The sequence below is a fragment of the Lycorma delicatula genome, chromosome 11 (genome assembly GCF_047948215.1).
Source record: "Lycorma delicatula isolate Av1 chromosome 11, ASM4794821v1, whole genome shotgun sequence".
Taxonomy (NCBI): Eukaryota; Metazoa; Arthropoda; class Insecta; order Hemiptera; family Fulgoridae; genus Lycorma; species Lycorma delicatula.
Genome location: NC_134465.1, coordinates 663923 through 678348, shown reverse-complemented (window position 1 = coordinate 678348; position 14426 = coordinate 663923). Strand labels below are relative to the sequence as shown.

At 33.8% G+C, this 14426-nt stretch overlaps 1 protein-coding gene across 1 annotated transcript in view; it reads left to right on the top strand.

The window, feature by feature from the left end:
* LOC142332216 (uncharacterized) overlaps window positions 1–14426 on the top strand; it is a 37482-nt gene that overhangs the window by 14036 nt on the left and 9020 nt on the right. Inside the window, exons 2-4 of the mRNA XM_075378507.1 lie at window positions 3398–4153; window positions 7363–7455; window positions 11572–11850. Coding sequence (XP_075234622.1) covers window positions 3479–4153; window positions 7363–7455; window positions 11572–11850 — 1047 coding nt within the window. The 5' untranslated portion in view covers window positions 3398–3478. The remainder of the gene's footprint in view (window positions 1–3397; window positions 4154–7362; window positions 7456–11571; window positions 11851–14426) is intronic.

Genomic DNA, 14426 nt, shown 5'->3' with positions numbered 1-14426 from the left:
CAAGATGAGGTCCCTGGCTTGGAATTGGTGATATCAAAAGACACTCTTGGTCTTATGTTATTCATATTCAAGTGAGAATAAAATAATTCAATAGAATTCAAAATTAAAAAAACGTAAAAATGTTTTAGATTTAAAAAAGTAAGCTGTCAGTAAAATGTTATTAGACCACTAAAGAAATCAACAGATTTTCTTTTCTTTTGAAAGTAAAGATTGTAGAAATTGTTAATTTGGAAAATTAAAACTGTGATCTTTTTTTTTTATGAAAGCTAAGTATGATAGGCTTCGCTTCATTCATGATGGAATATTTTTTTAATTATTATTCATGGTATTTTTCTGTACTATGTATCTAATATTTTTTACTGTGGATTGAACAGTTATTGCTGATTATTTCTATGTAAAATAATATTTTAAGTTATATTTACTAAATAGGTGCGTAATCTTGGATATGGGGGCAAGACTTGTATTGATTCAGCAGCCAGAAAGGGTGATTTCCATAAACTAGTCGGATTATATCCGTGCCACAAAATGGGAGGAAATCAGGTGTGTGCATATTTACATGCATGTAAATGGTGATGACGATGATCCAGTTTTGATGTTTTTTTTCTCATTTAATTACTTTTTTCAGTTGCTATAAGATGGCAGCAGTCAAAATGCAGCAGCAGCATTTCTAAGTGACTCAGGAATACTCTTTATATAAATATTATAATGTGCTTAGTTGGTTGTATTTTATGTGTTTACTTTTAATACTAATAACATACAATGTGATTCATGAAATTTTACTTTCACTACAGGAGTCATTTAAAAAAAAAATTATTTAAATATTTTATTTTTATAATTTTCCTTCAGAAATGAGATAATATATAAAAAAATTTTGGACTTATAGAACAAATTAATTGTTTTATATGTTATTTGATTTTTTTAAATCGGCCCTGGAACTATAAGTATTTTCTGAGAAAATTGTTTGTGGGGAAACTTGTAGGCGGAAATGGGGAAAAAATCATTAGATTTAGTAGATTTTGCTAGTGCATTTTTATTTGATGAGATTAAGTATCTTATAGTTGGTTAAGAAGCAGCTGGCACTATAAACACGGGTGTAACGATTATGAAAATGCGATTTCAATAACAAAATCTTTACTTTCATCGGCTGAAAGAGCTGGGTGGTTGAATGGTGAAAATAAAATTTACACGAACAATGATGGTAATTTTACTTTGTGTATACCATTATCAATGTTGATGGGTTTTGTTGAAGATTATAAAAAAGTATTTACACGAACAATGATGGTAATTTTACTTTGTGTATACCATTATCAATGTTGATGGGTTTTGTTGAAGATTATAAAAAAGTAATCATAAACAATAGACAAGAATTAGTGTTGAAACGAAGTAATAACGACATAAACGCGATATATGCTACAGTTACAGATCATAGATCTAATTGGAAATAACAGAAATTGTTTGGAGTGTACCGTATTTAAAAGCAGCGCCTGAATATCAATTGGAATTAGTTAAATTGAGAGATTTAAGAGGTGAGTATGGAATTTAGAAATTGGGAACTTCACGAATAATCCAGTAGTTCCTCAAACAAATTTTATAACATGAAATGTAAACGCAGTTGGACAAACTGCCTTATGTTATTGCAGGGTTTCAAACCAATAGGAAAGATAAAACTTGTAGACGGATCAAAATTTGATTCTTGTAACATGAGAAGTATTAAAATGGCGATGTTAAATTCAACCCTGTATTCATATGAAGATTTACGAGGGAATCAGATGTTGATGTATATATGTTTATAGAATTTCAAAAATCATATTATAAAAATATCGAATTGCCATACACATTTTCAGATTACAAAAATAATTATCCATTATACGTGTTGGATTATTTGCAACAAGATGATTCTATAAAAACAGGTATTGTTGATTTGAGAATATTGATACCAAAAAAATTTCAAGCCTAATGCAACAGCATAATGCTTATTAATGTACGAGAATATAGTCGCTTATTCCCCATTAACTGATAAAATAAAACAAGTAATTAGATTATATATATATATATATATATATATGTATGTATTGTCAAAACTTTTTTGCGTTTCGATCGCCCCACCCTTTCCTCTGTCATTCAGCAATTCATTCAGTCCCAGGGACTGTTCTATCATCTTTGTAAATAGATAGGTGAAAGGTCCCATTAAGAATCGTTCGAGCAATGCAATTGGCTCTCTGAAAACTTTTTCTTTGCGTTCAGAACTGTGTACTAAGGATGACACTGGATGACACTAAGGATGACTGTGTACTAAGGATGTCGTATCATATTCGCTCTACCACATCTAATATAATGAAGTGTTGATTTTAATAAACATAACTCGTTGATGTTAGCTTTCAATGTATATATTAGACGTATAGATCAAGGTCACATATGTATAATATTAAAAGTTAATTCATAAAAAACAAGTAATTATTTTAATTGGCAGCTTTCTACAATGCAGGGAATCCCCGAGTAATGATTGATGTCCTCAACAGTCTATAGTATGTTATAAATAAAATACATTATACATTAAAGAATCATTAACTCTGAAAATGTAGTTAAAGATTGCTGTTTATTGTAAAAAATGTAGTGAAAAAATTACTTTATATGAAATATTTTGCAATTAATTTTATAAAAAAGCCGCAGTTGGTATTCTGGCATCGGATTTAAACTGATACAATAAAGAATCATTAAAATGTTCAGATTGCAGCCGAGGAATCTCAAACTAATTATAATGATGCCAACAATCTATAGTAGATGTTATAATAAACAAAATTAAATAACAAACTACGACTATTGATACAGAATTGGAGGGTATATTTTACATGATGAATGTGCATTAATTGAGGAATTCACATAGTAAAAGGTGAATTTACTGAAAAAATACATGTTGAAAGAGTGGTTGAGATGAATGTAAAGAAAACCTGCATTAAATAACAAAACACAGCAACTGATGCAGAACCTGAGAGTTTATTTTTCATGATGAATGTGCGTTTGTTGTTAAATTTACATAGTAAAAGAGTGGATATGGTTGAAAAATATATGGTGAAATAGGGAGTTTAAAGTATGGTATCCCTTGGATGTTCCAGCTTTCTCTGAAAGTAAGGATGACTGTTTTTTATGCAGAACCACCTGTGGTTTCTATACCACTGTCGAGAATTATATAGAATCATTTAATTAAACTTCTGGATTTCAGGAAAATTTGATATAATATTAGATTTTATAACTGAATTAAATTCAGAGTTGGGTAGTAACTAGAAGATTTAATTTTCTTGACAAGATTACCTTACAGAAGTATATACTTACTTCTCCAGCTATTAGCCAGAGAAACTTTATCAAAACCTATTTTGTAACAAATTCTACTGCATTACAGGTTCAGCAAAATACGTTAAAAAAGCAGCAACCACAACAGGTTTCATTTCGTACTCCGTTAACGGTGTCTCAAGAGCAAATTATGAATGAACAGATGCCATCAACAGTAATGTCAAAAGAGTTACTATATCCTTCTTCTACAGGTATGTCACAAAGGTATCCATGCAAACAAGATGGACCACCTACTAAAGAAATTTTAATGGCAGAGTGCTGTTTACAAACACCATCACCACCAACACTACGTAGCTCATGTCTTTCAGATCCACCAGTAATGGCATACATGGACTGTAGCTATGCTCCTAAAGTTGTAAATGAACCAGTGAAAAATTGTGGATTTGCACTAGCTGTCGATACTCCTAAAGTATTGTGTAAGTCACCTTGTTGTTTGGCCAATAGGTTACCTTTGACAACTCAGCAACCACGTGCTAAAATGAATTCATTCACATATCATTCAAGAGGCTTACGGCAACTATCATTTCCAGCAGTGAACAATGAAAAACAAAGCAGATCAATATCATTCCTAAAAAATTCAATACCATCAAATTTATCTAGAGCGTCTACATCAGTTACTCTAAATTCTTTTCTAATGAATTCAAAATTCAAGAATGTGAAAGATTCCTTGGATCTTGTGCGTATGATGCATAGAAAAACAAGTGGTACTAATTCTTCACAATCTCAGGAGACAGACAGTATGCAGAAATCACAAAATCAGTCTGAAACAATAACATCAACTTTATCAGGAAGTCAACAACAACAGGTAACCAGTTTTTCAAATAATAAAAATAAAATTTAATTATGTCGTTAGTCACTAAGGTGAGAGCAAAGGGGCAAATTGTCAGAAACTCATTAGTTCAAAAGATACAGCAAAAATGGGATATAGAAGAGCTCACCCAGAACATATGTTCTGTGAGAGCTTTATTGGGCAAATTGGCCTATATTAGTCATTAATGAAAATGTATTCAGGCATTTTCTATACATTCTACAACCCATGTTAGAGTAATGTATTTAAAGTGTATTACATTGAGTATTTATATATTTCTGATTGATCTTGATTCTTCTTATTATATAAACCCACACAAACACTGCCAATTGTCATCTAATTGGACAACTGTGTGCAAGGTATGTGTTTATGCTAAGATAACTTTGACAAAATACATCCCAAGAAAATTAATATTAAACAGATTGTTTCTCTTTTAGAACTTATTGATGTGACTTATGACAATTAGCTTTAGATTTTGATGTATTGGCTTTGATAATATGAGTGCTATTTGTTTCTTTTCATCTGAAAAAAGAAATGAATGTGGTTAAAAAATTAATTAATCACAAGATACTTTATTAATAAGCAAGTAAAGATTCACTATTACAAACTAGAGAACAATTCCTATTATGTTTTATTGTAATTTTTAATATATTTGTTTTATTTTCCAGCTTCAAGTAAATTTATTGCATATACATTTTGGTATTATTTTCTAACAGATTCATTTAAGTTACAGATTTATTTTTACAACAATAGTATTACTAATTTCTTTTGTGTTAAAATTATATTATGAACTAATATGACATTGGGATTATGGATATCAGCTACTTTGGTCTTCAGCCGTTTTCTCAAACAAAAAAAAAAAAACTTTCTACTTTGTTATTAAGCACTAACAACTATTAAAACATTCTTTTTAATAAAAATGTTACAAACTTTAGGAAATCTTGATTTAAAACATATCTCATTGTATATTTTCCTAGATTTTCCCTTAGGGGTCATCCCTTCTTATTTCTTTTCTCTTAACAGCCTCTGCGTCTGATGACAGGGGTCTGAGGCCTCGGAGTTGATATCTTCATCCATCTCTGATACAAGGGAAATTTAGTGGCTGGCATCAGGTTATACCAACCTATATGGAGAGGTTAGCATTGTTGTCTCACAATCCAAACTTGATGCACTCCTGAAGACATTTTGTGTTGCTGAAGTACTTTATCTATCTGAGCTCTCTGTGCTTTTGGAGTCTCCATAGTTTTATGCTGAACAGTCTCTGTGTTCAAATTAGACCTACGTTTCACAAAGTTACTTCTGTACCATTGCCATACCTTCCTTCGCCTTATGACTGATTGAATTACTGGTGTTTTTGGCTGTTTCAGATGTCTCCTTAACATTCTTATGTAGAGTATCCATTGGTGGCTAAAATTTGACAGGTTTTACTGATTTTTTTTTCAAAGATTTCATTCTACTGATTTGGACAGTTTCCTGAACGACAATGGTGTTTCCTTTTTCAGTTGTCACAAACTGGAGGAGTTTTGCACAGATTGCATTCCATGACTTTCTGCCCCACAAATGCAAATTTCTTACCCATCACATCTGACTGCCAATGTCTGAAACACTGACTCTTTAAATAATGCACGGGTTGCAGAATGAAAGCTTGCATATCAAAATGACAATGTGTATACCACCATGTATTTTCTTGGGTAAAGAGGGTTTGTTGAATTTTAACACACGCAAAGCAGAAGGAAGAGGTGAAATGGTTGACCATTTCTGCTCATGGTCAATCTGCGGTATTGAGTCACTCCTTGTCCTGACAATTCTTCCACTATTCCTTCTTCCAAACTCCTTGTGATGAGTTAAGGTGCTACGAGGTTACACAAGCACAGGGAAATCCGATCTTCTTTAAAACTTTGAATTTTTTGAGATTGAATTGAATTCACTAACATACTGTAAGAAGTCTTGCAAATTTCCTTCACAGAACCAGTAGCACACCTTACCTCCCAGGCACTCAAGAATCGGCAGATTTTCTTGAACCATTCTATCGGCTGATTCTGAACAAGGGTGTTTATGGGCACCTTCTGAAGAAAGTGCCCATAAACACCGTGGATGAATATTGATCTCTTCTGTAACAAAGCTAGACACGGGTTCACTCCCACTCCAGGGCTAATAAACACGGAGGCCTCGTACTCCGGAGAAATTGACATATGTCCTAGCTGAGTACAGATGTGTAATCTCTGCACTGACTCCAGGCCCCTATTCGCTGAAGATTTCAGGGCTCCCATGCATCGACATACATGGGCACTATCTTATTACATGCTTGCTATTGCAGGGGGGCATGTGGACAGTGGAAGGCTTTCTGTTACACCTGCAGTCATATTGATCCTGATCAGCATATCGCCAGCTCTAAAGATGGTATAAGTCTGTTCAAAAATCGTTTAGTTAAAAAACACAATTGTCATGTATAGTCCACTACTATCATAATGAAGTTGGAAATAGGTCAGAATAATTGTTACAAATAATTATCACATGTTTGATAAATATTCAGAGCTCCAGTAACCACCAAAATGTATTGTTCTTAATGTACAACTGTTACTGCCCTAGAGAAGGAACATAGATTATACGTTCTGGAAGTGGGGATTACCTACCTCAGGGCATGATTACTGTTAGTAAAAATCATAATTATTAAAAAAAATGAGGACATGTACTAAATTTTTTTAAAATTTATAAATACTGGTTTGACAATGTTTCTGTGATCTTAATGTTCATTCCAGCTAGGAGTAGTTTTGTTACATATTGTAACAAAGAACTTCCATAATTATCTCAGTTTTTTTAAGAATTTCTTTCTAAATTAATAAGTTATTGTTTCATTCACCCATTTAATTAAATAATGAACATCTTAATTTTTAAATGAAATGATGGTCTTAATAAACAAAGGCAGATAAAATATTATTACCAATCAGGCAATATTTAGTGGATGTAGTGGCAATCATGTTAATTTTATTTTCGTAATTTAACTTTTACCACAAGCAATTAATGTTAGCATCATAACTGATCACTGAATGCCAAATTGAACTTCAGATTATAGTATCAGTATAATAAAACTGGTACGCTACAATTATATGAATATTAATTTAATTGCTTTATTTTAGTCTAATAATTGTTAATTAATTTTAGATAAATGTTTTATCTAGTACAAATTTTTTTTGTTTCATTTTCAGAATGGAAGTGACTGTTGGTCTAAAGGAAACAATTGTATAATTTGTGGAAGTGAAGTGAAAAATGGAACTAACTTTACCAGTTCATTTGCAAATGTAAGAGTTAAAAAAATTTATATAATGCAAATTAAAATAAATTTATATAATATAATTCCTCCTCTATGAATCATGAGACCTTGCCGTTGGTGAGGGGGCTTGAGTGCTCAGGGATACAGAGGAGCTGGACCGAAGGTGCAACCATATCGGAGAGGTATCTGTTGAGAGCCAGACTAAGGAATGATTCCTGAAAGAGGGCAGCAGCTCTTTCAGTAGTTGTTAGGGGCGTAAGTCACAATGACTTAAACGGCCATATCAACATCACTCAGTCCTGAGTACTGCGCAGCTGAAAGCAATGGAAAACTACAGCTGTTTTTTTTTTCCAAGAAAATGTGGCTCTGCATTTTCAAAAGCAATAATGGTGGCGCCTTCCTTGGTAAAATATTCCGGAGGTAAAATAGTCCCCCGTTCGGATCTCCGGGTGGGGACTACTAAGGAAGGGGTCACCAGAAAAGTAAAAAATAACATTCTACGAGTCGGAGCGTGGAATGTTAGAAGCTTAAAAAAGGTTGGTAGGCTAGAGAATTTAAAAAGGGAAATGGATAGGGTAAACGTGGGTATAGTAGGAATTAGTGAGGTTCGGTGGGAAGAGGAAGGCGACTTTTGGTCGGGTGACTTTAGAGTAATTAACTCAGCGTCAAATAATGGGCAGGCAGGAGTAGGTTTCGTGATGAACAAGAAAATAGGGAGGAGAGTGGAGTATTTCAAGACGCATAGCGATAGAGTCATTGTAATAAGGATAAATTCAAAACCTAAACTGACAACGATTGTTAACGTCTATATGCCTACAAGCGCCCATGATGATGATGATGAGGTAGAATGTGTATACGAAGAGATTGATGAAGCAATTAAACACGTAAAAGGAGATGAAAATTTAATAATAGTTGGAGATTGGAATGCAAGCATTGGAAAAGGCAAGGAAGGAAATATAGTGGGTGAATACGGGCTGGGCAAAAGGAATGAAAGAGGGGACCGACTTATAGAGTTTTGCACGAAGTATAATTTAGTAATTGCCAACACCCAATTTAAAAATTATAATAGAAGAATATACACTTGGAAAAAGCCAGGCGATACTGCAAGGTATCAGATAGATTATATCATGGTTAAGCAAAGATTTAGAAATCAACTCGTGGACTGCAAAACTCACCCTGGAGCAGACATTGATAGCGACCATAATTTGGTGATAATAAAATGTAGATTGGGGTTTAAAAACCTGAAGAAAAGGTGTCAGATGAATCGGTGGAATTTAGAGAAGCTTGAGGAAGAGGAGGTAAAGAAGATTTTTGAGGAGGACATCGCAAGAGGTCTGAGTAAAAAAGATAAGATAGAAAATGTAGAAGAAGAATGGGAGAATGTTAAAAAGGAAATTCTTAAATCAGCAGAAGCAAACTTAGGCGGAATAAAGAGAACTGGTAGAAAACCTTGGGTTTCAGACGATATATTGCAGCTGATGGATGAACGTAGAAAATATAAGAATGCTAGTGATGAAGAAAGTAAAAGGAACTATCGGCAATTAAGAAATGCTATAAACAGGAAGTGCAAACTGGCGAAAGAAGAGTGGATTAAAGAAAAGTGTTCAGAAGTGGAAAGAGAAATGAAATAGACGGAGCATACAGGAAAGTTAAGGAAAATTTTGGGGTACATAAATTAAAATCTAATAATGTGTTAAACAAAGATGGTACACCTATATATAATACGAAAGGTAAAGTCGATAGATGGGTGGAATATATTGAAGAGTTATACGGAGGAAATGAATTAGAAAATGGTTTTATAGAGGAAGAAGAGGAAGTTGAGGAGGATGAAATGGGAGAAACAAAACTGAGATCTGAATTTAAGAGAGCATTAAAAGATTTAAATGGCAGAAAGGCTCCTGGAATAGACGGAATACCTGTAGAATTACTGCGCAGTGCAGGGGAGGAGGCGATTGATAGATTATACAAACTGGTGTGTAATATTTATGAAAAAGGGGAATTTCCGTCAGACTTCAAAAAAAGTGTTATAGTAATGATACCAAAGAAATCAGGGGCAGATAAATGTAAAGAATACAGAACAATTAGTTTAACTAGTAATGCATCAAAAATCTTAACTAGAATTCTATACAGAAGAATTGAGAGGAGAGTGGAGGAAGTGTTAGGGGAAGACCAATTTGGTTTCAGGAAAAGTATAGGGACAAGGGAAGCAATTTTAGGCCTCAGATTAATAGTAGAAGGAAGATTAAAGAAAAACAAACCAACATACTTGGCGTTTATAGACCTAGAAAAGGCATTCGATAACGTAGACTGGAATAAAATGTTCAGCATTTTAAAAAAATTAGGGTTCAAATACAGAGATAGAAGAACAATTGCTAACATGTACAGGAACCAAACAGCAACAGTAGCAATTGAAGAACATAAGAAAGAAGCCATAATAAGAAAGGGAGTCCGACAAGGATGTTCTCTATCTCCGTTACTTTTTAATCTTTACATGGAACTAGCAGTTAATGATGTTAAAGAACAATTTAGATTCGGAGTAACAGTACAAGGTGAAAAGATAAAGATGCTACGATTTGCTGATGATATAGTAATTCTAGCCGAGAATAAAAAGGATTTAGAAGAAACAATGAACGGCATAGATGAAGTCCTACGCAAGAACTATCGCATGAAAATAAACAAGAACAAAACAAAAGTAATGAAATGTAGTAGAAATAACAAAGATGGACCACTGAATGTGAAAATAGGAGGAGAAAAGATTATGGAGGTAGAAGAATTTTGTTATTTGGGAAGTAGAATTACTAAAGATGGACGAAGCAGGAGCGATATAAAATGCCGAATAGCACAAGCTAAACGAGCCTTCAGTAAGAAATATAAGTTGTTTACATCAAAAATTAATTTAAATGTCAGGAAAAGATTTTTGAAAGTGTATGTTTGGAGTGCCGCTTTATATGGAAGTGAAACTTGGACAATCGGAGTATCTGAGAAGAAAAGGTTAGAAGCTTTTGAAATGTGGTGCTATAGGAGAATGTTAAAAATCAGATGGGTGGATAAAGTGACAAATGAGGAGGTATTGCGGCAAATAGATGAAGAAAGAAGCATTTTGAAAAATATAGTTAAAAGAAGAGACAGACTTATAGGCCACATACTAAGGCATCCTGGAATAGTCGCTTTAATTTTGGAAGGACAGGTAGAAGGGAAAAATTGTGTAGGCAGGCCACGTTTGGAATATGTAAAACAAATTGTTAGGGATGTAGGATGTAGAGGGTATACTGAAATGAAACGACTAGCACTAGATAGGGAATCTTGGAGAGCTGCATCAAACCAGTCAAAGGACTGAAGACAAAAAAAAAAAAAAAAAAAAATATTAATTATATGAAAAATATCACAACCAGTTATTTTGCTCTATTAACTGTTAAAATAAAATGAATATTTTAGTACAGTAACTTTTTTTTTGTTCACTTGAAATAATATGTACCTGTGGCATGTGTACATGCTTAACTTCTAAGAGTATGTATTTTTAAAGCGCTAGAAATTCATTCTTACTACAAAAAAATATAAATCTCAGATTTTAATGACTTAATTCATTGCAAGTAATGACTGCCCCTAATAACTTAAAGGTACAAAGTTGCTGTTAATAATTTTGCTGTCACTTTATTTAATCTTTAACCAAATCATAGTCTTTGTTCTTTGTTTTATTGTAATATTCTTTCAGCGATATGAAAAACTGTTTTCACCGAAATAATTTTGATATTCAAAATGCATTTTAACACAAAACTTACTGGAACTGTAAGTTTTATAAACCTAACAATTTTTTAATCCGCTAGAAAGAATGAAAGCATATTTAGTTACAGTTGTGTTGTTAGTAAATTTCTATATTGTAACATGGATGTAATTTTCATTTAACAATAAAACTGTTAAGGTGATTAATGATCAGGTTGATGTTATAATTTTATCGACTCTGATATTCATTTTGTGCTTGTTTATTATTTTTTATTAAGTTAAACAGAGAAAACTAATTGTTCAAACAGCATAGTTCTATGATTCTTTTTAACAAGTAATAGTTTGTATCAATATCAATTAGTTTAATTTTTTTTTTAATCATTAACTGATATCTTATGTAATAGTCTTTTGTTTCATTTTTTAGAATGGAAATAACTCTTATCAAAATGGAGAAAGACCAATATTATTTCTAAAAAAACCATTGACACCATTGAATTTATCTAGAACAATTTCATCCGATACACTAGATTCTTTTATAATCAATCCAAATTTCAAGATTGTGAAAGATTCCCTTGATCTTAAGCGTATGACATTAAACAGGAGTAGTGAAAATTCTTCACAGTCTCTGCAAATAAATAAAATGCAAAAATCACAAAACCAGTCTCAATTGATGGCAACATCCAGTTTAACAAAAAGACAACAGGTAACCAATTTTTCAAATAATAAAAATAAAATAAGAACATACTCATGTTAAAAAAATTGATGTAGAAAAACAACTGTATTTTTACAAAATGAGACTTTTACTTCTCAACATAATCCCCACCAATATTAATACACTTGTCTCAACGATGAACTAATTTTTTTAATACCTGATGCAAAGAAGTCTTTGTTTTGTTATTTTGAGCCGCTTTCCACTAAACTCTTTGACCTCCTCGTTGTTTCTGAACTTTTTTCCATGTAGTGCCTCCTTGAGTGGACCAAACAAATGAAAATACGAGGGAGCCAAATCTGGATTGTAGGGAGGTTGAGGTAGTATCTCCCAATCCATTTTTCCAGTGGTTTCTCGGGTCAGCTGGGCAGGGTGAGGGTGAGCATTGTCATGTAGCAATATATATATCACGCCTTTTCTTTGAGATCCACGATGTTTTTCTCTCATTGCTGGCTTTACTTTTTTCATCAACATGTCTTGAGTAGTAGACACTATTTACTGTATGTTGATTTTCCACATAATCACAAAAGATGACACCTTGGACATCCCAAAAGATTGTCAACATGACTTTTCCCCACTGATGCGTGGGTTCTGAATTTCTTTTGGACAGGTGAGCTGGTCCATTTCGTGCTTTGTCATCACTTGTTAAAATCATGTTTAGAAAAGGGTCACCTTCCCTTTCATAGCGTTCTTTCAAGTCTGTACACACTTCGAGTCTTGTTTACTTTTGTTTGCGTTAACTCTTTCGGGACCCACCTTACACTGGTTTTGCTGGTGTTATGAACTGTGCTAACACTTTCTGCAACTGCAACTGCAACTGCAACTATTTTTGCTATATGTTCAACTGTAATATGTCGGTCTTCAGGACCAGACATATTACAAGGAGTGTTGATACTTCAACTGGCCGGCCAGGACGTTGCTTGTCAGTCACAGGTTTGATCATTTTTGAACTGTTCTACCCAGTTATAATTTCTGTGATTCATACAACTTTCACCATACTGTAAATTCATTTGAGAAAAGATTTTAGCTGGTTTTTCACCTAGCAAAAAGCAGATCACTGAATATTGTTCAACTAATGTGGAAACTTCAAGCAGACACGATATCATTAAATGCAATATTGAGATTATAAACAAAGCAATTTTTATTCGTCAGCTGTTCTCAGCTCATTCCATTGATACCAACCTAAAGTCATGAAAGTACAAGAGTACAAACTGTTTATTTCTACATCATTTTGTATTTTTAATTATTGAATGTCCCTCATGTATTTATGTATATATACACACACACATGAGGTGCTATCCAAAAGTTTGGGGAATTTGAATTTCGCACGCGAACCATTGCTGGTACGACCTGCTGCCTCACGATGTGGCTAACTGTATTCTTTTTGAATCAGTGTTCCAACAGCTGTGACTGTGAGAGGCTGCATTGTTGACTTTTTTGTTCGGTGGTGTAACGTTGTTTTACTGCTTCAGCGAAGTTCTAAATAGCAGATTTTAAAGAGCAAAGAACCTGCATCAAATTTTGCTTTATGCTTAAAAAAACTGGTGCAGAAACCCATCGCATGTTTGTGGAAGCATTTGGTGACAATGCTATGAGTAAAAGTAAAACTTTGTTGTGGTACAAACAATTCAAAGAGGACGAACAACAGTTGATGACGATGAGCGTTCAGGAAGACCATCAACAAGCACAACACCAAAAAACATCGCGAAAGTGCGAGAGGCTATTGTTGCAGATTGTAGACAAACAATCCGTGATGTTTGTGCAATTTTACAAATGTCATATGGGTCCGTGCAATGCATGTTGTCGGACAATTTGAACATGAGATGCATTGCTGCAGAATTGGTACTGAGACTGTTGAACAGCAACCAGAAACAAAATCGCGTAGCTGTCTGTAGTGAATTGAAAAATTCAACAAGAGATGACCCTAACTTCATCTCCAACATCATAACCGGTGATGAGACGTGTGTACAGGTATGACCCTGAAACTAAATAGCAGTCGTTGCAGTGGAAGTCGCCAAGTTCACCGTGGCCAAAAAAAGCACGCCAAGTTTGCAGCCACTTGAAGTCCATGATGATTGTATTTTCCGACATCAAAGGCATTATCCATAAGGAATTTGTTCCTCTTGGTCAAACTGTCAGTGGGATGTTCTATTGTGAAGTTTTGAAGCGGTTACGTGAAAGCATTAGGTGCAAACATTCAGATCTGTAGGGTAACAACAGTTGGATTCTGCACCATGACTACGCGCCCGCGTATACATCACTAGCTGTTCGGAATTTCTTGGCTTCCAGAAAGACGGTAGTGATTACCCATCCACCCTATTCGCCTGACCTTGCCCAGTGTGACTTTTTTCTCTTTCTGGAAATAAAATTTCAATTGAAAGACCGTCGTTTTAACAATTGAGATTCAGGAAGAAACGCAGAATGTGCTTCGAACAGTTATACCTGCAGACTTCCAGGGATGCATGGAATCATGGGAAATATGCTGGGATCACTGTATCAATGTCCAAGGGGGGATTACTTTGAAGGAGACAGTGGAAATAAGTTATGGTAAGCTATTTTATTTTTATGGT